The sequence below is a fragment of the Miscanthus floridulus genome, chromosome 8, assembly GCF_019320115.1.
Source record: "Miscanthus floridulus cultivar M001 chromosome 8, ASM1932011v1, whole genome shotgun sequence".
Lineage (NCBI taxonomy): Eukaryota > Viridiplantae > Streptophyta > Magnoliopsida > Poales > Poaceae > Miscanthus > Miscanthus floridulus.
The window spans coordinates 206,130,573-206,153,253 of NC_089587.1; the positions used below are offsets into that span (position 1 = coordinate 206,130,573).

At 44.0% G+C, this 22,681-nt stretch overlaps 3 protein-coding genes and 1 pseudogene across 3 annotated transcripts; 2 read left to right on the plus strand and 2 right to left on the minus strand.

Moving 5' to 3' along the window:
• Nucleotides 1-12: 12 nt before the first annotated feature.
• Nucleotides 13-3,116, minus strand: LOC136478022 (H/ACA ribonucleoprotein complex subunit 2-like protein). The gene is made up of 4 exons (XM_066476342.1): nucleotides 2,867-3,116; nucleotides 2,669-2,738; nucleotides 2,168-2,273; nucleotides 13-460 (listed from the first exon to the last, which is right to left on the minus strand). Exons 1-4 carry the CDS (start codon nucleotides 2,976-2,978, stop codon nucleotides 299-301), a joined length of 450 nt encoding a protein of 149 aa, XP_066332439.1. The 5' UTR covers nucleotides 2,979-3,116; the 3' UTR covers nucleotides 13-298.
• A 76-nt stretch (nucleotides 3,117-3,192) lies between these two features.
• On the plus strand, nucleotides 3,193-7,672 carry LOC136478020 (uncharacterized). The gene is made up of 8 exons (XM_066476341.1): nucleotides 3,193-3,378; nucleotides 3,469-3,609; nucleotides 3,879-4,220; nucleotides 4,429-4,485; nucleotides 4,593-4,742; nucleotides 6,396-6,493; nucleotides 6,581-6,791; nucleotides 7,398-7,672. Exons 1-8 carry the CDS (start codon nucleotides 3,363-3,365, stop codon nucleotides 7,481-7,483), a joined length of 1,101 nt encoding a protein of 366 aa, XP_066332438.1. The 5' UTR covers nucleotides 3,193-3,362; the 3' UTR covers nucleotides 7,484-7,672.
• A 128-nt stretch (nucleotides 7,673-7,800) lies between these two features.
• Nucleotides 7,801-22,607, plus strand: LOC136470536 (tetraspanin-7-like; annotated as a pseudogene).
• LOC136475451 (uncharacterized) lies at nucleotides 13,838-17,556 on the minus strand. The gene is made up of 3 exons (XM_066472923.1): nucleotides 17,502-17,556; nucleotides 14,209-15,102; nucleotides 13,838-14,101 (listed from the first exon to the last, which is right to left on the minus strand). Exons 1-3 carry the CDS (start codon nucleotides 17,554-17,556, stop codon nucleotides 14,055-14,057), a joined length of 996 nt encoding a protein of 331 aa, XP_066329020.1. The 3' UTR covers nucleotides 13,838-14,054.
• Nucleotides 22,608-22,681: the final 74 nt, after the last annotated feature.

Sequence of the window (22,681 nt, forward strand, 5' to 3'; positions counted from 1 at the left end):
CAACACAAGACCTGGAACGCACCTACTAAGATTTGACAACCCAAGGAAACAGTGTGCTCACCGAACTGATTATAATTGGCTAAATCTAATCATTAATAGGATAATACGCCAACAAGGATAATCCATAATAATATATAGGCAAACTCATATAGTCATATAGCATCAGCCACCGTGCAAAACATACTGGTGCGGTTCACGCAAGCAGGGCAGGCTAACAGGATCAAGTTACATACTACACCAAGAAAGATGTGCACAGGGAGTTGCCGGATTCTCAGATAATATGGTCCTGGAATGGTCCTCAGAACATTGCAGACGTAGCCTCAGCAACTTCCGTTACAACTTGGTCATAGTCTGACTTCAGTTTATCCTTCACCTCTTCACTGAGCTCCCCCTTGGTTGGTTTGGTCAGAACCAAGACACAACAAGTCGGTCTCTTCGTAGTTCCCGCGGTCGCAAGATCCTGTACAGAAGGTAAATGACACATCAGTATATTGGGCTTCTTTTCTATCATAAGCATTCATTATAAATAAGAAACTGCAATACACTTTAAAGAACTAACTTAACATGTATTATTTCCCCAATTGTTCTACTTTTAATCTCCAAGTATTGATTTTAACTTCAGGTAGAGTATTTTGAGGGTGTTTGGTTGCTAGCCACGACTTGCCATGCTTAAGGTTAGGCAAATTGGAAAAAGTCTACTTAACCCCCCCCACCTATTATACTTGGTCTACTTCACCCCCCAACTATGAAACCGTCTGTTTTACCCCCTGAACTATCTAAAACCGTCTGTTTTACCCCCTGGGTGGTTTTCAGCGGCGGTTTTGCTACAGTAACAGCGGGCTGCTACAGTAACGGTGGTTTGCTACAGCGCCGTGATTTTGAATTTCTTTTTTTCATTTATTTTCGGTGAATTTTTGAAAAATCATAGTAAATCATAGAAAAATCATAAAATGAAAAATCTAATTTTATTGGACTCCACATGAATAGATCTACACAGTGAATATATAATATGGTATGCTTTAGTACAAATTTTTTTTGTAGCTTTAGATTAATTGGAAAATCCAATTTTGTCTGTAATTAATTAGAATTTATCTATAACTAAGTTATACATAGTCCAATGAGTACGAAAATTTTACTATAGTTCAAGCATACAATAATTAGCGTACCATAAAAATTTTACCACAATTGGACCATAGAAGCTGCAGCTATGAATTATTCCAATTAATTACAGACAAAATTAGATTTTCCAATTAATCTAAGGCTACAGTAAAAATTTTGTACTAAAGCATACCGTATTATATATTCACTATGTAGATCTACTCATGTGGAGTCCAATAAAATTAGATTTTTTATTTTATGATTTTTCTATGATTTACTATGATTTTTCAAAAATTCATCGAAAATAAATAAAAAAAGGAAAATTCAAAACCACGGGAACTGTAGCAAACCACCGTTAGTGTAGCAACCCGCTGTTACTGTAGCAAACCGCCGCTGAAAAACCCCCCAGGGGGTAAAACAGACGGTTTTAGATAGTTCAGGGGGTAAAACAGAAGGTTTCATAGTTGGGGGGTGAAGTAGACCAAGTATGATAGGTGGGGGGGTTAAGTAGACTTTTTCCTAGGCAAATTTGACCAACTTTGGCCATTGTTTGGTTACCACCACGAAGTGTGGTAAGATTGCCACCGTTAGATTAGGCCCCGCACGTCAATGACTCAAAAAGTGTAGCAAGATTCTCTTAGGCTTAAGGTGTGGCAAATATTTTGAGCGCTTAACCTTAGGCAAGTGGCAAATTTTTTAGGCTAGGAACCAAACATGCCATATTAGTATTTACATGACCATGGATGTCTTTTAACGATTCATTTAGAATATGTATCAAATGACAAGACAAATAGGTTGTAGTACTTTGTTGTTATGTAACCAGACCTAAAACAGGCCTTCACTAACAAGCAATAGTTACCAGGAAGATGACAGAATTTTCAATGTATAAAGAAATTTACGCATTTTGGTCATCTGATAAGCAACTTTTAGCATTCTTTGTTTATATGGACATGCACCATGCAGTAGTATTTGTCATCTCATAATATGTTACACGGAAGTGACAGAATTTTATACCCACACCACTACCGAATAATTGAGCCTAAATAAAATGGAGGAAATGTGAACCCACCTCTTTTGATGGAACGTATATGTAAGGAACATTAGCTTCCTCACATAGTATTGGAACATGTGTAATCACATCAATAGGAGAAACATTTCCAGCAATCACACACAACCTGCAAAAAAACAAAGCAGATTCCGATGATGCTAACAATTAGGCAATAAATGCTTTAGGAAATCTAAACATCCGGAGAAGCAATTTCTCCACAGTAGACAACAGTTCATTTTGCATCCAAAAAATGGACAATTTCATCACAATAAGTACATTCAATTACCATTTGTTATTCATGTGGGTTTCCAAGTAAATCAAATCCAAATGGTAGGTATTGTTGCAATTTTTTATATGAGTAAAATACCACTACGGTACATAATACCATTTCGTAAGTGAAGATGTATATAAACTCTAAGTGAGAACCATTTGCCCTAAGCTGATTGCCACGAAGCCAATTAGCCAATTCAAAGTTTATCAAGCACTGGACAGGAAGGGAAAAAAAAACTAGATTTGACTTACCCTTTGTTCCCGCGGCGAATGCTCTTGACTACCTCTTTGACTCCGCGCTTGAGGCACTTGGCCTCGGAGGCTGCAAATTCGCCAAGAACCGAATCACAACAGGATGAGAAGAAACTCACAACCGAATGGAGCAAACACGAAATCGAATTGGGCGAGGGCGAGGGCGAGAGCGAGGACGAGGAAGAAAGTCTCACGAACCTCGTCGCACGAGCTTGAGGGTCCGCTTGCATAGCTTCTTTCCAGCGAGGGGCTTCGCGATGGGCATCAGCGCCACCGGGGTCTTCTTCTCCGTCTCCGTGCCGCTCCCCATCGCCGCCGCCGCCTTCGACTAGTGGCTTCGCGGTTGCGGGTTTTAGTTCGTTCTGGAGCTAGGGTTTTAGAAGGCGCAAAGCGTAATCACTATAAACTGGCAGGTCGGGTCCACGCGGCACCTTTGCAAGTCACTGGAACGTGGGAGCCTTTTTTTTTTTTTTTTTTTGAGCAACGGGAGCCACCTTTGTTTGGGTTCATCTGTCTGAAAGGCCCAATACCAGGTCCAAAACCTAAACTCATCGGAGTTCCCCGACGCCGACTGGCGACAGCCGACACCCCTCTCCGGCACCGCCACAGCCTGGGGCAAGTCACGGACGGAGATCTCTGCGGAGCTACCCGTTTGGCTGCTTTCCTCCGTAGGCTTGGTTACTAATCTGTTGCTATGGGGAAATCCGAAGGTTCGGCACTTTCGCCTCTCTGAATTCCGTTGCTTCCTGATTGTATTAGTTCGAATTAGGGAGGGAAAGTGAGAGTTTGCTTCTTTCTAGACAAGAAGGGTTCGCGGGAAGCGAAGGAGGACAAGAAATTGGCGCTTGGGGTGAAGAGGAAGCAGCTGAAGAGGAAGAAGGACAGAGCGTTGGAATGTGCCGTCGATAGCGAACCCGCTGCCGGGCATGGCGTTAAAGAAGGTAATAGTATGGATTTCTTGTCCTTTTCCTCCCATTTCTTTTATATACTTGTGTTTCAGAAATCAGAATCAATAGTTTTATCCGAGAGTAGTTTTATCTTGTACCCTGAACTTTTATTTGTTTCATTGTATCTTACAGTTCTTAAGTTGTTCGCTGTGCTCTGGGTACAACTATCAAGTTTTTTTCCCCTCTTTTTTGGGTAATGAAAATGTGGAACAGGCCTAGAATTGTCTAAGGCAATGTTTTCCATCTTCATCTTTGAATGCCAGATAAAGAATTGGCATGGAGAAAGAAAATTCCATTGGTGAAGCAGAAGAAGAAAAATAAGCATGCCAATGTTAAGAGTAATCATGATAGGGCAGATGATGTGGTGGAATTACTATCAGACAGTAAAGATGCTGCAATGCCTAAGCTGAAGAAGAAGAGCAAAAAGAAGCTAATGGAAATTAGCAGTCCTGCCGTCGTATATGAAAGTTCAGTTGTTACTGATGATGCTGGAGCACCTAAGCTGAAGAAAAAGAAAAGGAAGGTAAAGGGAGGGAAGAGCTCTGCTGGGATTACTGAGGCAGAAGAAATCCTGCATGAAAATCAAAATGAAGAAACTCAAAGTGGTAAGATTGCTTATTGGTGCTGAGCATTTGTCTTGACAAATTGATGGCCTTGATCTTTTCTCATGCTTAAATGGTTTAAGTTGTGAGTTCGTGCAAGAACCAGTTGATATCTATATTATGTCCTAGTGTTCTCATTATATAGTAGTTCTTCCATTTATAATTTACCTTATAGCTAATATTTATGCATCTGATGTCAACCAACTTGCAGCACTGAGTGAAGATGTGGATAATGAAGAGCCTCAAAAATCAAAGAGGGGAAAGAAAAGTAAGACTAGCAGGGTTGTCTCTGAGTCAAAGTTGTTCTGAAGTATGAATTCAATGTTTTGCATAAATGTTCATGCTTTCTGTGGCATGTATGTTCATTGATTGCAGTGGAAGTTAAAAAACCTGGGAAGGCCAAGAAGAAAGATAAGCATGCATCACGTAAAGATAATAACAACTTGGAGAGGCATGTTGAAGTTAGTACTGCAAACGCTGATGAGATTCCATCAGTTGATGAAGACTGTTCCAGAGGAATGAAAAGTAATGTTCTGCTTTTGAGTTCTGATATCTGAGATACTATTTTGCTAGTCTACTCTGACATTTCTTTGTGAAGTTATTTGATGGAAAGTAGTGTTCACAATTAAATACTGAATGTACTATATCCAAAGAACTCTTAGGCCCTGTTTGGATCCTTGGAATTGAATTCATTCCAATGAATTATAATTTAGGCATATATTAATTAAGCTAATATAGTTGTATATGGAATATATTTGTATACTATTGTTAGCTATGCAAAACAGATGCTTATAGGTTGCATTTCTACTATGGGGAAGCGAGTTGAAGAGCGTGCTATAAGTTGTAGAGTAGAAACATAACATGGTGATCTATAGAATCAATTTCCACCTTCCACCCTATGAATTTGAGATAGGCTTATATGTGAACTTTGAAAAGTTGTGGAATCTCAAATTCCAAGCTAAATAGTCTATTCCATTAAGTAGATTCAATTCCTCCAAAATGAAGGGATCCAAACGGCCCCTTAGTGTTGTCTTTTTGAAACTTGCCTAAATATTCACTCCAGTCAATGGACATCAACAGTCTCCACAAGCAACTTCGACCATTTGATGACTATTTCTCTAATGTTATATGTACGGTACCGGTAAATTTGTATATGGTACAACTCTACTCATAGTCTAACTCCCAAAGCAATACTTTCTTTGAACAATGCGGGGAGTAAAAGACTATATATGTGTATTATATATTAAAGGGCGTACCCAGTGCAGAGAGCTCCCGCTCTGTGCAGGGTCTGGGGAAGGGTGTCAATGGCAAGCCTTACCCTCGCCTGTGCAATGCGAGGAGACCGCGACTTGAACCCGGGACCTTCCGGTCACAGGTGGTAAGACTCTACCGCTTGCACCAGGTCCGCCCTTCATGCGTACAACAACAACAACAACAAAGCCTTTAAGTCCCAAACAAGTTGGGGTAGACTAGAGTTGAAACCCAACAGAAGCAATCAAGGTTCAGGCACGCGGATAGCTGTCTTCGAAGCACTCCTATGTAAGGCTAAGTCTTTGGGTCTATTCCATCCTTTCAAGTCTCCTTTTATTGCCTCTACCCAAGTCAACTTCGGTCTTCCTCTGCCTCTCTTCACGTTACTATCCTGGCTTAGGATTCCACTACACACCGGTGCCTCTGGAGGTCTCCGTTGGACATGTCCAAACCATCTTAACCGGTGTTGGACAAGCTTTTCTTCAATTAGGTGCTACCCCTAATCTATCACGTATATCATCGTTCCGAACTTGATCCCTTCTTGTATGACCGCAAATCCAATGCAACATACGCATTTCCCTGACACTTATCTGTTGAACATGTCGTCTTTTCGTAGGCTAACATTCATGCGTATTATATATTAATATATAAATTCCTCCTAGGACCAATACAGATGGAATTCACTTTAAGTGCTAGCTTCAAAAGAAAGCTGACATACAAAGCCAAATATCTTTTAGTCTAACTACTAGCTTGCTGAGTCCTGCGATGCAATAAGTTCTAGAGTTGGCAATATGTGTTGCAGACTTCTTAGTGATTGATGTTGTGATCCAATTAATTTCACATTTTTCTTCTCCTTTTCTGTTAGAATTAGCAGCTTTATGCACCAAAGTCTTAATAGCTTATATGTGATGTCTTGACTCTTGACAGAATGGATCTTGGAGTACAAACAGAAGAGACCTGGCTTGAAAGCCTTGCAGGAAAGGATAGATGAGTTTATTGTTGCTCATGAGGAACAACAAGAGAAGGTGAGTGTTTCCTCCATGACATATATATCGTCTGAAGAAGCAAAACAGGCAAGTTGTTTGTTCCTAATACCTACTTGATTATTTCAGGAGAGGAAAGAAAGAGAGGCCCATGCAGCAGAAGATGGATGGACGGTTGTGGTGCATCACAAGGGGAGGAAAAAGACCACTGATGCTGAAACTGGAACAGCTGTTGGCTCTGTATCTCTTACTGCAATGCAAGAGAAAATGGCTAACAAGAAACCCAAGGAAGTTGATATGAACTTCTACAGATTTCAGAAACGAGAAGCCCACCTCAGTGGTATGTCATCGTTGCTTAACAAGACTGTTTATTTGTTATTCCACTCCGTGATTACTACACATGATAGAACCCAGACTACATTCATGCTGCTTCAACTTGTAAGTTGTAAATGTCGATCAGTTCATCAGCCATGATAAAATGTACTTTTTTCAATTGTTTGCCATTCGATTAACCTGTACCTGCAGCTTGATATTGTCTGTTCTGGTTTTGGGGGTAGTATTTGGTTCTATTATAAGTTTACTGTTTTGCATCTTTAGTTTGGTTGGGTTTTTCATCTTCAGTTTGGTTGGAATCACAAGTCCACAACCATTTTGCCATCTTGATTGGACTTCAAATGAACCATATGTGTCGAAGTTTTTTTCTCTTGCTCTTGTGTGTGTGTGTGATACATTGAGGTTCTAGTTAGTTCAGAAATCCGAAACCGGTTACTATTGTTTTCTGATTTATTTACTTCAAGTTTTTCTTCTCGGCAATTTATTTAGTTCAAGTTATTTTTGACTCATGGAAAGAGTTTCTTTTTTTCCCAGCCATCTGTGCTGCATGATGTCCTTTCTATAATCTGAATGATAGGCCCTGGGAACTTACAGCTTTGTGTTTCTTGTGCAGAACTGGCAATGTTGCAGAGCAAGTTCGAGCAGGATAAGAAAAGGATACAGGAGCTTAGGGCCCAGAGGAAATTCAAGCCTTACTAATTCTGCTCAAATCTTAAAGATGGCCAAAGGATTGGTGGTTGTTGATCAGTGGTCACTCGTTGCTCGACAAAAAAATTTGATTCGCTGGATATTCTCTAGCATGTATGGTTCTTAGCTGAAACAATGTCAACTATACAGTCTTGCATTTGCGGGTGCCAATATATGATACTTTAGTAAAATCTATGATCTGGTGCTGGTGCACTCCTTGTATCGTTCGATCTTGGTGCTTTGCTGCCCGTGCTATTTTCCTGTGTTGCCGAAGCGAACGACGCGCGTGGCTTGCCGGCGTGGCGTGGGGCGAGAGGCCTAGGTGGTGAGCTGGTGGCGCAGCGGTCCGGTGCAAAATTGGCGTGCTCGCTTCGTTCCTCGTGGCCAACTGGCAAGCCCTCTGGGCCTCTGCAGCATTTTTTGGCCAGCCTCCGGAGTCGTCCTGAAGTGCCACATTGCAAACTCCGGGATAAATCTCAGTTCTTAGTAAGGTCAGTCTCGGTGGGAGTTTTATGTGAGTTTCATTTACATTAAATAGGTTGCCACATTGGTATTTTTAATGATATGCTAGTGTATTTAAGAAGAGAGAGAAGAAATGGGTTTCATCTAGATGAAACTCTCTTGGCACGATTACCTACTCTCTATGAGTCTTGGAATTAAATGCCTATGAAACTATGGAATAAAACTCTCTATTGAGAATGAATGTTTCATTCAAGATTCATTTCATTTCAAATAACATGGCAGTCTTGAAAATAACGTAATGAAACTCAAATTGAGACTGGCCTAAGGGCGTAAACTGACTTACTGGAGCACGGCGCAAAGCCGAAGAAAATCAATGTCGTGGCCACATTTCCCTACGCTCTTTTGTTTGCATTCTTGATCCCCAAACAGCAGGCAATGAATGCCAAGCAGGAAGCAGGAGTCCGATGAAGCGAACAAGGGCTGCTGGGCTAGCAAAATCAACCCTGCAACTAGAGCGAGGCAAACACAGAAGCCATTTGTTCTATAGGGGACAGATCGCATACAGACAGACATACTGGGACAAGGAAGGACGTGGGCACGTAGGGTCCACCGGTCCAGCACTCCAGGCGGCCAGGCCTCCAGCCATGGTGAACCTCTCCAACGGCGTCCTGGGCGCCCTGAACTTGGTTTCCCTCCTTGCCTCCGTGGCGCTCATCGGCACGGGCGCCTACGTCCTGGCGCAACCGGCCACCGAGTGCCAGCGCCTGGTGCGGGCGCCCGCCATGGCGCTGGGCGCCGCGTTCCTCCTGCTGTCGCTCCTGGCGCTGGCCGGCGCGTGCTGCCGCGCCACGCCGCTCCTCTGGGCGTACGTCGTGGCCATCTTCGTGATCCTCATCGGCATGTTCGTGGCCACCGCCTTCGCGTTCGCCGTCACCAACAGGGGCGCCGCCGCCGCCGTGTCCGGGGCCGGGTACGGGGAGTACCGGATCGGCGACTACTCCGGCTGGCTGCAGGACAGGGTCGGGGACTACGAGAGGTGGCACCGGATCCAGAGCTGCATCGCGGACGCGGGCGTGTGCGGCGGCTGCTTGGTCCACGGCGGGATCAACGCCAGCGAGCTGTACCAGCCAAGGATGGCAACGGATCGGGTTTGGTGCGGATATCCGCGGGTTTCGGGTTCTGCGGGTTCGGGTTTGGGGATAGTTTTTCACCCACGGTTTTCGGGTTCGGGGCCCCGAAACCAAACGGGTTCGGTTTTCCACCCGTGGATATCCAATGGATATCCGAAATAAATCATTTGGAATTAAAACTCATGTTTTATAATATACTAATAATAATTTGTTTACTTAGATTATTAAATTTATTTAAAGTTGACTCATGAAAATATTTATTATTTGTTGCCTCTTGTTTATACATGTGAATATGTGTATATATATCCGCGGGTTTCGGGTATCCATTCGGGTTTCGGGTATCCGTTCGGGTTTCGGGTATCCGCGGGTTTGGTTTTGGTGATGGATTTCCACCCGAATCGGTTTTCGGGGCGGATTCGGGTTTCGATTTCGGGTTTCGGTTTTGGGTGCACGGAGACTCCACCCGATCCGAACCCGACCCGTTGCCATCCTTAGTACCAGCGGTACCTGCCGCTCGTTCAGGTACGCATGCACGGATCCGCCAGTTGCGTTGCATGGCAATACATGGCGCCACCATGCACGGGCACGGCACGGTTGGTCCACTCGACATGCCAGCGTGGTAATCATCACACGACGACCGTGGTATATAATGTATTCTCTTCTACTATGTAATATATAACGCCAAAGCCCAACGGTGTCTGGCTGCTGCAAGCCGCCGGCGTACTGCGGGTTCCAGTCCGTCAACGCGACGTTCTGGGCACCGCCCGCGTCCGGCGCGTCCACGACGGCGGACGCCATCGACTGCCGCGCGTGGAGCAACGACCAGCGGGTGCTGTGCTTCCAGTGCGACGCGTGCAAGGCCGGCTGGTGGCCACCGCCAGGCTCCACTGGAGGGCCGTGGCCGCGCTTAACGTCGCCGTCCTCCTGCTCCTCCTGCTCGTCTACTCGCTCGGCTGCTGTGCCATCCGCAACAACCACAACCGCCGGTATTACTACTGATCCATCGTCCGTTCATGGGGAATGATGTTGCTCCAGCCCGGTTCCTATCCGGGGGAGATCAGGGGCTACTTGTGTTAGATTCATTTCATTCATATTCAACAGATCAGAATACATAGTAATAGAAATACATGTACACAGTGAAGTAGGGGTACATGTTCTTGTCCCAGTAATCAAAAATCCTAATACTCGATCTACAAAGAGGCAGAGAGAAGGGGAGTGAGAGGTTGCAGACCATCGAAGGCCGTAGTGGTCGAAGCAGTCGGAGTGGTGGAAGCGTCGGCCGGAATCTCGTTAGCGGATGCCATCTGCGCGTCGACAGCGACGTTCGGTGGAGAGAGGAGTCGGTGCAGTGAAGTGGTGGCGCAGTGGAGACGGTGGCGGCTTCCCGTCACTGGCTGCGCCCCTCTCGGATCGGGATGGGGAATATTGGTGGGGAATCGCGGCTCAGGTGAACCTCGTATCGAGAGCCTGCCGGCCCCCACCTTTATTTATAGCGCAGTGTGACGGGGGCCCACCAACCATGTAGGGTTGGGCACCCCCGATCAGGGCGCGAGAACAAGTCCCAAAAGGCCGTTGGGCTTAACTGGTGGGAGATCAAACCTAACATTCTCCTCCTTGATCTCTCATCTATTCTTCGTTCTTTAATTTCATACTAAAAACTTTCAATTCATATTTTTCTTGCTTCTATCATATTCCTTACAGATTAGTGCATAGAGCTGTCTCATCGTCACAGCAATCAGTGTCGTTAGACTAACAGCCACAACACCCCTCTCCGTATTGGAATGAAATTCTCTCTTGGGCCCTTCATATGTTCGGGAGTCATAGGCTTTCCCTTAAACACATGCCGGCTACGTGTTCTCTGAACACGTTGGGTGGTAAGCCCTTTATGAGCGGATCCGCGAGCATTTTGTCTGTATTTATATGCTCAAGATTTATTATATGATCCCGAACTTTATCTTTCACAACATAGTACTTTATGTCAATGTGTTTGGCAGCACCACTTAACCTATTGTTGTGAGCATACTGTACCGCTGGGTTGTTATCACAATACAACCTCATAGGTTCATTTATGTTGTCAATCACTTTCAATCCGAGTATGAATTTCTTCAGCCAATTCACATGCTCCGTTGCCTCATAGCATGCTACAAACTCGGCATACATTGTCGAGGATGTAGTTACGGTTTGTTTGGAGCTTTTCCACGATATAGCCCCTCCTGCGAGAGTAAATACATATCCTGACATGGATTTTCTTTCTTCTCCCGCATAATCAGAATCTGAATACCCCTCTATTTGCAGGGAATCAGATCTTCTATACGTAAGCATGAGGCCTTTCAGTACCCTACAAATAACGCAGGACTTTCTTCACTAATTTCCAATGTTCAATTCCTAGATTCTTTTGATATCTGCCAAGTAACCCGGTAACAAAAGCTAAGTCAGGGCGTGTACACACTTGAGCATATTGTAAACTTCCAACAGCTGAAGCATACGGTACCGCTTTCATTCGGTCAATTTCATATTGGTTCTTGGGACACTGATGTTCCCCAAATCTATCACCCTTGACTATAGGTGCAGGTGAAGAACTACACGCATGCATACTAAATTTTTTCAGGACCTTTTCTATGTATGCCTTTTGCGATAATCCTAGAACCCCATTTCTTCTGTCTCGGTGAATCTCTATTCCCAAAACGAACGAGGCCTCACCGAGATCTTTCATATCAAAGTTTGAGGACAAGAATTTCTTCGTTTCCATTAGTAGATTGATATCACTACTAGCAAGTAAGATATCATCCACATACAAAATTAGGAATATGTACTTTCCATTCTTGAACTTTGCATAAACGCAATTGTCCTCAACATTTTCCTTAAACCCAAAACCTTTTATCGTTCTATCAAACTTTAAATACCACTGTCTTGAAGCTTGCTTCAATCCGTAGATTGATTTCTTTAGGCGGCATCCCTATATTTCCTTTTCTTTTACTGACAAAACCTTTCGGTTGTGCCATATAAACACTTTTCTTTCAAATCCCCGTTAAGGAAAGCCGTCCTTACATTCATTTGATGTAACTCCAAATCATAGTGGGCTACAAGTGCCATTATAATTCTGAAGGAATCTTTACATGAGACTGGAGAAAACGTCTCATTGTAATCAATCCCTTCTCTTTGCGTAAAGCCCTTCGCCACAAGTCGCGCTTTAAATCTTTCTACATTCCCTTGGGAGTAATATTTTGTTTTGTAGATCCATTTACAACCTACTGTTTTGGCTCCTTTAGGAATAATTTCTAAGTCCCAAACTTTATTGGTACTCATTGACTTCATTTCATCTTCCATGGCCTTAAGCCACTCTGATGAGTGGTCGCTTCTCATGGCTTCTTCAAATGAGGTGGGATCATCCCCCATCTGAAATTCTTCTATCTCATAAACTTCATAGTCATCAGTAATAGCTGATCTTCTTATTCTTTGAGACCTTCTAGGTGCCTTCTGGCACTTGTTCCACGTTGGGCTGTTGGTGTTCTTCCTCATGTGCGACATTTGGTTCTATAGGTTCCTCAAGGACAGGTTCCTCAAGGATAGGTTCCTCATGTTCATTCATTGTCGCCACGGGAGAACTTGCAACAGGTGTTGGCACTATAGTGTCTTGCACTATCGGCGCAACAGCAGCAGGTAGCGTGAAGAATGGTTCTTCAACCATCGGAGTAGGGTACATGTACCCGCTTCTCCTGTAGGCTGATTTCTCGTGCTACCATGCTCCCCCTGATCATGTTATCCTCCAAGAACACAGCGTGTCTTGTTTCTACAATCTTCGTATGTCTGTCAGGACAATAGAAGCGATATCCTTTCGATCTTTCTGGATAGCCTAATAAAATGGCAGCTGACTGTCTTGGAGTCTAACTTTCCTATGTTTGGGTTAAACACTTTTGCCTCAGCTGGATAGCCCCACACACGCAAATGGTTAAGTGAGGGTTCCCTTCCTGTCCATAATTCATACGGTGTTTTAGGCACCGATTTACTTGGTACTCGATTAAGTATGTGAATGGCGGTTTTCAGTGCCTCCATCCATAAACTAATCGGTAATGTGGAGTAACCTTATCATGCTTCTTACCATATCCATTAAGGTACGGTTACGTCTTTCAGCCACTCCATTCTGCTGAGGCTCCCCCGGTGTGGAGTACTGAGCAACTATGCCATTTTCCTGTAGGAACCTTTGCAAATGGTCTAGGAATTTGGCCATATGGGGTATGTCGCCCATAGTACTCTCCACCTCGGTCTGATCGTACTATCTTGATTTTCTTATTGTGCTGATTTTCAACTTCAGCTTTAAATATTTTGAATTTATCCAATGCTTCCGATCTTTCTTTAATTGGATAAATATTGCCATAACGAGAGTAGTCGTCTGTGAATGTTATAAACGAATCATAACCATCCACACTTTTCACAGGAAAAGGACCACATATGTCTGTGTGGATTATTTCTAAAATTCCTGTGCTTCGTTTGGCATCTTTCTTAATTTTCTTGACATACTTTCCTTTGATACAATCAACACATTGTTCTAAATCTGAAAATTCTAAGTGCGGGAGAATTGATTCCTTAACCAATCGTTCTATTCTCCCCCTCGAAATATGGCCCAAGCGACAATGCCATAATTTCGAAGAGACAGTAATCAATTCTCTTCCGCTTCTTAGTTACATTCGTAGATGGGGAATCATTCACATTCTCATCGCATACATTGTTCGTCATTCTCAGCAAGAGATAATAAATAAAGCTTGTCTTGTCGGAAGGCAAGACCAACACATTTATTATCAACCAGTATCTTACACTTGCCACCACCAAAGTGGCAATCAATTCCATCATCATCAAGTTTCGAAACGCTTATCAAATTTCTACGCAAAGAGGGAACATAAAGTACTTCTTTAAGTCTAAGTACAAAACCATTATTCAATTCTAAAGAAAAAACTCCAATGGCTTCAACATTGGCTTGCACTCCATTTGCAACTTTAATCGTTCTTTCTCCTCTTTGCAAGGTTCTCGTCCCACTTAACCCCTGTAAGGAATTTGCAACATGAGTAGTTGCTCCTGAATCAACCCACCAAGTGGATTTATCATAACATAAATATAGGGATTCATCTACAAATGTAATAAATTCATCACATTTCTTTAGCAGAGATTTCAGAAAGTCTGGACAATCCCTCTTGTAGTGTCCCTTCTTGAAGCAGTGCTTGCACTGATCTTTTTCAGCTCCACCATACTGCTGATTCTCAGAATCCTGGGGTTTCTTTCCCTGTGAATTGGAGGAAGAGGCCTTATCCCACTTAGGTTTCCCTTGTGGTTTAGAATTCTTGCCATTAAAGTTCTTTCTTTTGTTATCCTTCACAAAATGAGCGGATTCACCCTGTGAGGACTTTATCCTCTCCTCTTCTTGAGCACACATTGAGATGAGTCTTTCTATGCCCCATCTTTCAGGCTGCATATTGTAATTCACAATGAAGGTGTCATATTCTTTTGGCAAAGAAGCAAAAATCAAATGAATCAGGAAATCCTCCTCCTTCAAATTCATTTCCTTTAGCTTAGATGTCGTAGTGTTCATCTTCAAAATGTGCTCTCTTATGCTACCACCAGTGAATTTCTCATTCACAAGCTTCTTAATCAGTGAACTTGCTGTGGCCTTGGTAGACCCAGTAAACTGACTCTTGATTTTCTCAAGATATTCTTTGGCAGTAGCACATTCAGGGATTGAGCCCCTTATCTGTTCTTCTATGGTGGCCTTGGCCACCAACATGCACTTGCGGTTGGAGAGAGTCCATTGCCTATGTTCAAGGTCATATTTCATTCTTATTTCAGCATGATCACGCTTTCGAGTAGCGAAATCAGCGTCAGATTCATTTTCACCTCTCACTGGGTCCTCTGGCTCAGTAGGACACGGTGAGGTGATGGCAAAATCGACCTCTCCCAACGCAAGTTCCAATTCATACTTCTCCCGCCACACACGGTGATTGCTTCCATTGAGTGTCGGAATGTTGGCAATGTTCACAATGCATTTGCCTCCTGAAATCACACCAGAGTAAGTAAGAAACATTTATACATAAAATTTCATGCTTTAACTCAACGTTGGTCAAATTAAAACTTATAATTCATCCATGCAAACATTTTACATCACCGTTGGGCAGAAGTAAAATTAATGCATAATTTCTCATGGATCAAAATTATAATATTGTTATTAACAACGTTGGTCAGAAAATAACAACATCATAATCTCATCAAAATTATCAGAAATTCATCACTTCTCTTAAAATTAAATTATCCTCGTTGGTTCAAATTTAATCAAAGGAGAACGAATAATTATCATGCACAGCGGAAACATTAATAATCTTTCATATTATTATTTTCCAGAAGCACTGAGTACTTTACTGTTTTCTGGCAAAATATCGTTGGATAATGTTTGCACAGAAAAAAATGTATCAAAATCATTCAAATTCATCAAAAAATATGCATTAAAATTGCTCCTGGAAAAAAAATAACAATTTTTTTTTCACTTCAGCCCAGCGCGGCCCAGCTCGCCCATGCGTGCGGCCCGGCCAGCAGCGCGTGCTGCAGCGGCCCAAGACGGCCCAACGTCTGCGTGCGCGCTGTCCTGCGTGCTCCCCCCACGCTCAGGCCGCAACCTGGGCCTGGGCCGAAAATTCGGCCTTGCGCGCTCGCCCGCCTGGGCCGCGACGCTGGCCCACGCATCTGGCGCTGTTGGATTCATCGGACGGCTGCGCGACGTCTTCGGGCGAACAAAAACCGCCCCTGGCCGTGTCCTCCCGAACCCTAGAGGCCATTCAATCCTCCCTCTTCTCTCTCTTCTCTCTCTCAGCCGCAGCAGCGAGGCGAGCGCAACCGAGAGTGACTCGAAGGCGGTGGAGCGAGCGATCCATGGCGCCGTCGCCGGCCCCCTCGCCGGCGCGCGTGCTCCCCAACGGGTGAGCACGCCGCCGTCGAGCGGCCTGGCCGCGGCGCCCCCTTGGCCGAGCCCGGCGAGCGACTGCCCCCCGTGCCCTTCTTCTCCCGCGCCGGCGAAGGGACATCCGACGCGCGGCGAGGTAGACTTTCTTCTCCCTCCGGATTCGATTTCTATCTTCTTTCTTTTCTTTTCACTCGTTCACCCGAAAAGGGGATCTAGGGTTAGGGTTCGGTTGAACCCGATTCGTGTTTTTTTTGTTTGATTCGAGTTCTCCAAGATTATCCCCTTTCCCCTCTTCAGGATTTGGGTCTGCTTTTCTCTTATCCGAACAAGGATTTAGATCTAGGGTTCGGGTTCCAGTCCGGCACGTCGGCGAGGGCCGACGGCTCGGTCTTTGTCCCGCGCGGTGGGGATGCCGCCGGCGGGATGAGGGCCCAGGTAGGACCCCATTCATCCATTCATGTTAGGGTTAGGGTTAGGGTTCGTTCATGTTCTTTCCGATCTGAAATTGGTTCAATCGTTCGATCTTTCTTTTCAATAAAATTGGCTCTGATACCAATATTAGATTCATTTCATTCATATTCAACAGATCAGAATACATAGTAATAGAAATACATGTACACAGTGAAGTAGGGGTACATGTTCTTGAATCCCAGTAATCAAAAATCCTAATACTCGATCTACAAAGAGGCAGAGAGAAGGGGAGTGAGAGGTTGCAGACCATCGAAGGCCGTAGTGGTCGAAGCAGTCGGAGTGGTGGAAGCGTCGGCCGGGATCTCGTTAGCGGATGCCATCTGCGCGCCGGCAGCGACGTTCGGTGGAGAGAGGAGTCGGTGCAGTGAAGTGGTGGCGCAGTGGAGACGGTGGCGGCTTCCCGTCACTGGCTGCGCCCCTCTCGGATCGGGATGGGGAATATCGGTGGGGAGTCGCGGCTCAGGTGAACCTCATATCGAGAGCCTGCCGGCCCCCACCTTTATTTATAGCGCAGTGTGACGGGGGCCCACCAACCATGTAGGGTTGGGCGCCCCCGATCAAGACGCGAGAACAAGGCCCAAAAGGCCGTTGAGCCTAACTGGTGGGAGATCAAACCTAACAACTTGTGTTTGTTTGGTTAGGTTTCAGGGTAGTACCTGTTCGTGACGATCTGTTCTTATTTTCCCCTCTGTTTGGTACAGTTTATAGGTTGTGTATGTACTGTATTATTTGTTCGGCATCGTGTGAAACCAATCAAACTATGAGGTTTGTGTAGCAGCTAACTATAGCTAAGGAAGGAGTGATCCATATATCTGAACTCGGAATTCTTCAGATTGAGCCTGGGTCATGTTGTTGACTTGGGCTTAGCCAAGAAGTCCATCTTGGCATGACCCCATCCATAATCTGGGCTGTGAAGCATGCCATTTCCTTGTTCGGTTGGAGGCCCGGGTTTCCGCCTTTCCGGCCTGCTTGCACAGCCCATCTATACACCGCTCCTTCTCTCCACCGCTAATCGCGTGCTAATGACGTTCCCATGACTGTAATGACGAGTTGCCCCGGGTCACCGCCGCCAGAGTCGCCATCGCCTGTGGCCCCTATCTTCGTCGACCTGGAGTCGCCCGCGGTCCCAGCACGCGACCGCGTCCAGTCCTGCACGCCGTGGCAATCTCGGAGGGCGTCGCTCTCAGTGCGGCCTAGAGACCGGAAGAGCGGATTGGTACTTGGGAGGCTTCGACACTAGATGTGGATTCACAGTAGCTGGCTAGTAGCTGCAAAGCAAAGCACTTGGAAGTTGAGATGGGCACCTTCCTCTTTCTCCATCACGTACGGCTGTTTTTACTCGTCCAGCGAAGCGCTTGAAAAGTCAAGGCGTGCATCTCAGGGAATCGAGGCACTTGGTGGTTCAAAAGTCAAAGCTGCTTTCCCCGTTGGCAAGAACGCAAAGATTAGAGAGTGCACCTTTAGCAAATTAGCATCCGGGCCTTCTTTTTTTATCATTATTTATTTAAAAAAGTAAAAGTATAGTAGTATCTGCTTTTATAGAGCAAATCTGTAGTATGAATGTTCGATACAAACGAGACTGCGGTTTCCAATCCTAGTAGCACAAAAAAAAAAAACAGAAAGGTTAGAGGACACACTTGTGTTTTAGCTTGTCTTGGCACACGAATTTTCTGTGCGTTGGATTGGCATCGTGTGTCTCCTTGCCACCGCCGTTTCTGTCTCTGATTAGGAGGGCCCACTTTTTCGGTACCGTTGAAAAATCGGGAATCGCGCATCTTCCTTTCTGAGCGTTTCATTTCCTCTTCGTCTTCCTTCCCCCGACCCCGACGCTCTGTCGCGTGACGCGCCCGGTGCTGCAGCGATTTGCTTCGGTGAACTCGCGCTCCCTCGGCGATTTGCTCTCGTCGGCGTCGTGGCAATTCGAGAGGTGACCTCACCGCTCCGCCCCACCCCGTCTCTGTTCTTGGCCTCCCCCTCACCGAATCGGTTGCTCGCTCCTCGTCTGCCATTCCTAGAGCTCCGGAGGTACCTGTGTTCGTCACTTTTCTCCCTTGATATGAAGTTTGCCTCATCTGTTGCCTGATGGATGGAGATTTGGGTGGAATTTTTGGATGTAGACGGGGGATTTGCGTTGGATTTGGGGGATTTTGGTTTGTGGATGTGGATTTGGTTGCAGCAGGGGCGGTTGTTGGGGTGCGTGGCGCATCGGCTTTGTTCGTAGGTAGGCAGATGTTCGTTTGCGACTGTGGTTCTTTGCTCGGACGGCAGGCACGACGAATGCGCGGGCCAAGTGGGGCTTGCTGGCGGGGCGCGTGTTTGGCAAGCAATGGCATGGGGGCGGTAGGTTAATCCTTGTTCAATGTCTACATCGGGTGCATCAGGCATGGCGCTTGCCTGATTTGAATGCTTGTGTCGTGTCCACCATCTGCATCGCCGCTACTTAGTTTGGGGTTATGTGGAGTCTCGATCTGTTTTGCAGGTTTCATTCCATCATCTGAATCTCGTGTTGTTGGGTGGGGTGGTCCTTCGGCAGATTTGGGACCTAGGAGGCATGGGGAAACGCCGAGCTATTTCCCCAACTCTTCAGCTGATGACTACCAACTCTAGGCACTTCTGTTGATCTATTTCAGTTTTGGCTGCTAATTTTCGAGGAGCAAGGATCTGCATGCTCTGTGGTTAATATTGCATCTCTAACCTGCTCTATAGTCGTTGAGCCAAATCTTGGTGTAGTTTGTTTGTTTCTTACTTACGCTGTTCTAAATACAGATTAGTTGAAGAAATGAAGATTATGGCATACGAACATATGTTCTCGATTACTGACGGGATTGGAATTTGTAGTTTAGAGAATGAAATGTCAGCTCTACTAGCATGGACCCCTCACCAAGCTTCTGAGATTATTTCTGGCTTCAAAGTATTTATCTAAATTTCTCAATGTCACCAACCATTATTTCGATCTCTGGTCATGCTTTGTTTTTTTCTTCTCATTTCGTCAGATCTTGTTTTCTTAACTGAATGCAGAGCAAATAATGGTTGTTGTTTATGGCACCTTAGTATGAATGGTATGGTAAACAGACTAGCATGGATTAGTTTTGCTTGTTTGCTAAACCGAGTTTGAACACGTGTCTTGTAGTGCTCTGGTTTTTTCTTATCTGATAATGACACACACTTTATTCTAAATAATGGTTGCACTGTTGTGCTCCTTTCCAGCATAGGATCTCTTACTCAGAGAATTGTCTGATGTCCTATTAAATTGTGTTCCACCTGTGATAGTTGTGCAGTCTTGACATGACAGTGTTCATTGTCCCATTGGCTTACTTGTGATGACTATCCTGAAGTAGTGGGCGTGTTTGTTTCTGTAGCCTAGTTTATACATGGTATATTTCAGACTCTTGCCTTGCTGCTGAGGTCAGTGATGTTCTAATGGCATGAACTAGCAGTAGCAGGCCTATTTTGCCAACCTCAATATCTGATTCACTATCTTTAGTTTATATCTATCTGTGGGCTGCTCTTTTTATAAAGAGCTTCATCAGCCTAGTGTGAGATGTCTATATGTTTGTTGGTTTCATCACTCTAGGCCTCATCAGTTCATCATTATGCTTATCCCGATCAACTTGGCAAGTGGAACCCTTGTAGTATATAGGTTCATCCTGAGCCTACACTATCAGTACACATATGCTAGTGTGATTATGGGAGTTGATGAAGATACTTTTATGTTTTGGTTAGACAACTTGGCAAGGAGAATATACAAGTCCTCTGCCTACGAAACTACATGACTATGTCTGTCTTATTTTGGGAATATCATGAAACAATGTTACTAATCCTCTGAAAGAAAATAAATCCCAGGCTTTGGGCTTTATTGGGTTGGATCGATTGACACTCTGTAAGCAGGCTGTCAGTAGGTATCTTTGAGCAAGGCTATAGCAGTAGGAAAATTGGGGCCAAGGAATTGGGGCCAAGGTCAAGCTCTGATCCTCATGATCTTCATGCTTACCAAATCAAACATTTTTTTAAATGAATTCTGCAGAGCAGGTTATATCTGATTGGCCTATACACTAGTTTATTGTTCGAGTTGGTTTTTTAGGGTATACTATCATGTATGTCAACCAAGTAACTGAGTTGCAATACAGACTAAACTAAAGTGAACATGAAATAAAAGAAAGCTAAGAGTGTCTTTTTCCTAGAAACTGACTGAGGTTCTCAAAAATAAGAATGCAGCGCAGAACAGCATAAGCGGAATCCAGAAATTTTCAGCCCTACCAGAACAAACCAAAACATCAAAAAATTGTTTTCTGTGATTTATGCCGATACATTTCAGATATTTTCACATTTGTTTTTTTTTCAAAAGTGTAGGAACTTGGCCGTTAATTAATCTATATTTGGTTCTTTATGTGATACAATTTGGGCACAACTCGTGAAGTGTCTTCTACGACGCAGTGTCTGGCTACGTTAGTTAATAAGCTCAGCCCCAGACCTCTCCAATCTGTCAGAATTAGCATGGTTTTTCTAAGACAACAGGAACTTTGTTCCCTGTATTTTTACTTGTTTGGACAGCTAGAGACATTTTAGTTTGGCTGGTCGATGCTAGGAGTATAGTTGTGGCTGTTGGATCTAGGACAGAAGGAGAAATCTTATCATCGCCAAATTTGAAGGCATTCTCATTTGGTGACAAAGCTGTTTTTGCCTCTCAATAGGTCATGTTTTTTATAACCTCGTCGTTCATCAATTCTTACATTTGATTTTGTTTAGAATTGTATTATTGTAACATCATACTGTCTAGTGGTTAATAATTGTGTTCTTCCTGATATCTTGTAGATAAATTCAATAGGATTTTCTCCCAAACAGTTTAAGGACAACTTTGGCTACTATTCAAGATATAGGACTCCTCTGCGACTATCAACATACTAGGTGTTGTAGTGTTCGTACTTGCATTTGCTTTCCTTCGGCTGTAGCCAATCAATGATAGGGTTTACTTCCCAAAATGGTACCTGAAAGGCTTAAGAGAGAGTTCAAGTCATGGGGGTACATTTGTCCGAAAATTTGTCAATTTGGACATGCGTTCATACTTGAAATTCTTAAGTTGGATGTAAACCATGTAGGTCCACGCTCAAAATGCCTAAAGTTGAGTTGATTAGCCATGTAGGTCTGGATTCAGCTGTGTATCTGAGGATTTACTTGGTCGGGTATGTGACTTGTATACCATGTACAAGCAGTTCGGCATAAGTTTTTTGAGCAAAATAATTGTTTGACCTGCATGTAAATATTGCAGTGAAGTTTTAATGATTTTTTTGTGATGTAGCCATGGAGGATGATGAATTTATACTGCAAATTGCATTAGAATTCTACTAAACTATGATTTCATTCTATTCTTTTATGTACAAGCACCATCTTCTTGATTGCATATTTATTAGTAGTAAATTACACAGTTCAAATACTGCAATTACTGTGTGTAATATGTGCAATATCTAGTCTTTATAAATAACTTTATCACTATTTTGTTTTCCTTTTTACATTTGATTAAGCAGGAAAAACATATGTTCAGGAAGCTTGCCTTTGTGGTTGAATCTATTATATGCCCCCACATTTTGTGTTCAATATCCCTTTCAGTGGGGTGCTCCAACTTTTGATGCGGGTGAAGCTTTTGCAATGATGGCAGCATCATTTGTTGCTCTGATGGAGGTTTAGCTCGCTGCGCTTAGAAAAAAACAAATATTCTAGCACATTATTGCTATATGTGGGCTTGTATGGTGATATAATAATAATCTCACTAACTGGCTATTCCTTGTGTCTGTAGTGCACTGGGGCCTTCATTGCTCTCTCTAGGTATGCTAGTGCTACACCAATCCCACCTTCTGTTCTTAGCTATGGTATTGGCTGGCAAGTACATGTTATTGTTTCATCTACCATATGTTTAGGCTTAAGCGCCATTTTACTAGAAGCACAGTGACATCACCCTCAAAGGACTCCAAGACCATTCTCTTTGGTGACAAGCCAGTTACCGTCTTTGGCATCAGGTACTCTCCTATCCCTTCTCCTGCTTATTTCATACATGGATTGAGTTTATTTGTTCAGGCTTTAGCTTTGAGCTTGTGAGCTGATGCTTGAATTGCTCCAATTCTATAGGAACCCTGATTAGATCCTGTGGGGTGAGGCTGGTGCCAACTATGTCATGGAGTCCACTTGTGTCTTCACTGACAAGGACAAGGCTGC

What these genes read in the sequence shown, in the direction of transcription:
- LOC136478020 (XM_066476341.1), top strand. An exon ending in CTGTTCCAGAGGAATGAAAA is followed by an intron (nt 4,743 to 6,395) that starts GTAATGTTCTGC and finishes GACTCTTGACAG; the next exon opens with AATGGATCTTGGAGTACAAA. An exon ending in ACGAGAAGCCCACCTCAGTG is followed by an intron (nt 6,792 to 7,397) that starts GTATGTCATCGT and finishes TTTCTTGTGCAG; the next exon opens with AACTGGCAATGTTGCAGAGC.
- LOC136478022 (XM_066476342.1), bottom strand. Translation starts at nt 2,978, where the DNA reads ATGGGGAGCGGCACGGAGACGGAGAAGAAGACCCCGGTGGCGCTGATG. An exon ending in CCTCAAGCTCGTGCGACGAG is followed by an intron (nt 2,739 to 2,866) that starts GTTCGTGAGACT and finishes GCGAATTTGCAG; the next exon opens with CCTCCGAGGCCAAGTGCCTC. An exon ending in TATACGTTCCATCAAAAGAG is followed by an intron (nt 461 to 2,167) that starts GTGGGTTCACAT and finishes CCTTCTGTACAG; the next exon opens with GATCTTGCGACCGCGGGAAC.
- LOC136475451 (XM_066472923.1), bottom strand. Translation starts at nt 17,556, where the DNA reads ATGGCGACTCTGGCGGCGGTGACCCGGGGCAACTCGTCATTACAGTCA. An exon ending in GTCATTACAGTCATGGGAAC is followed by an intron (nt 15,103 to 17,501) that starts GTCATTAGCACG and finishes GTGTGATTTCAG; the next exon opens with GAGGCAAATGCATTGTGAAC. An exon ending in GAAATCTCTGCTAAAGAAAT is followed by an intron (nt 14,102 to 14,208) that starts GTGATGAATTTA and finishes AATTCCTTACAG; the next exon opens with GGGTTAAGTGGGACGAGAAC.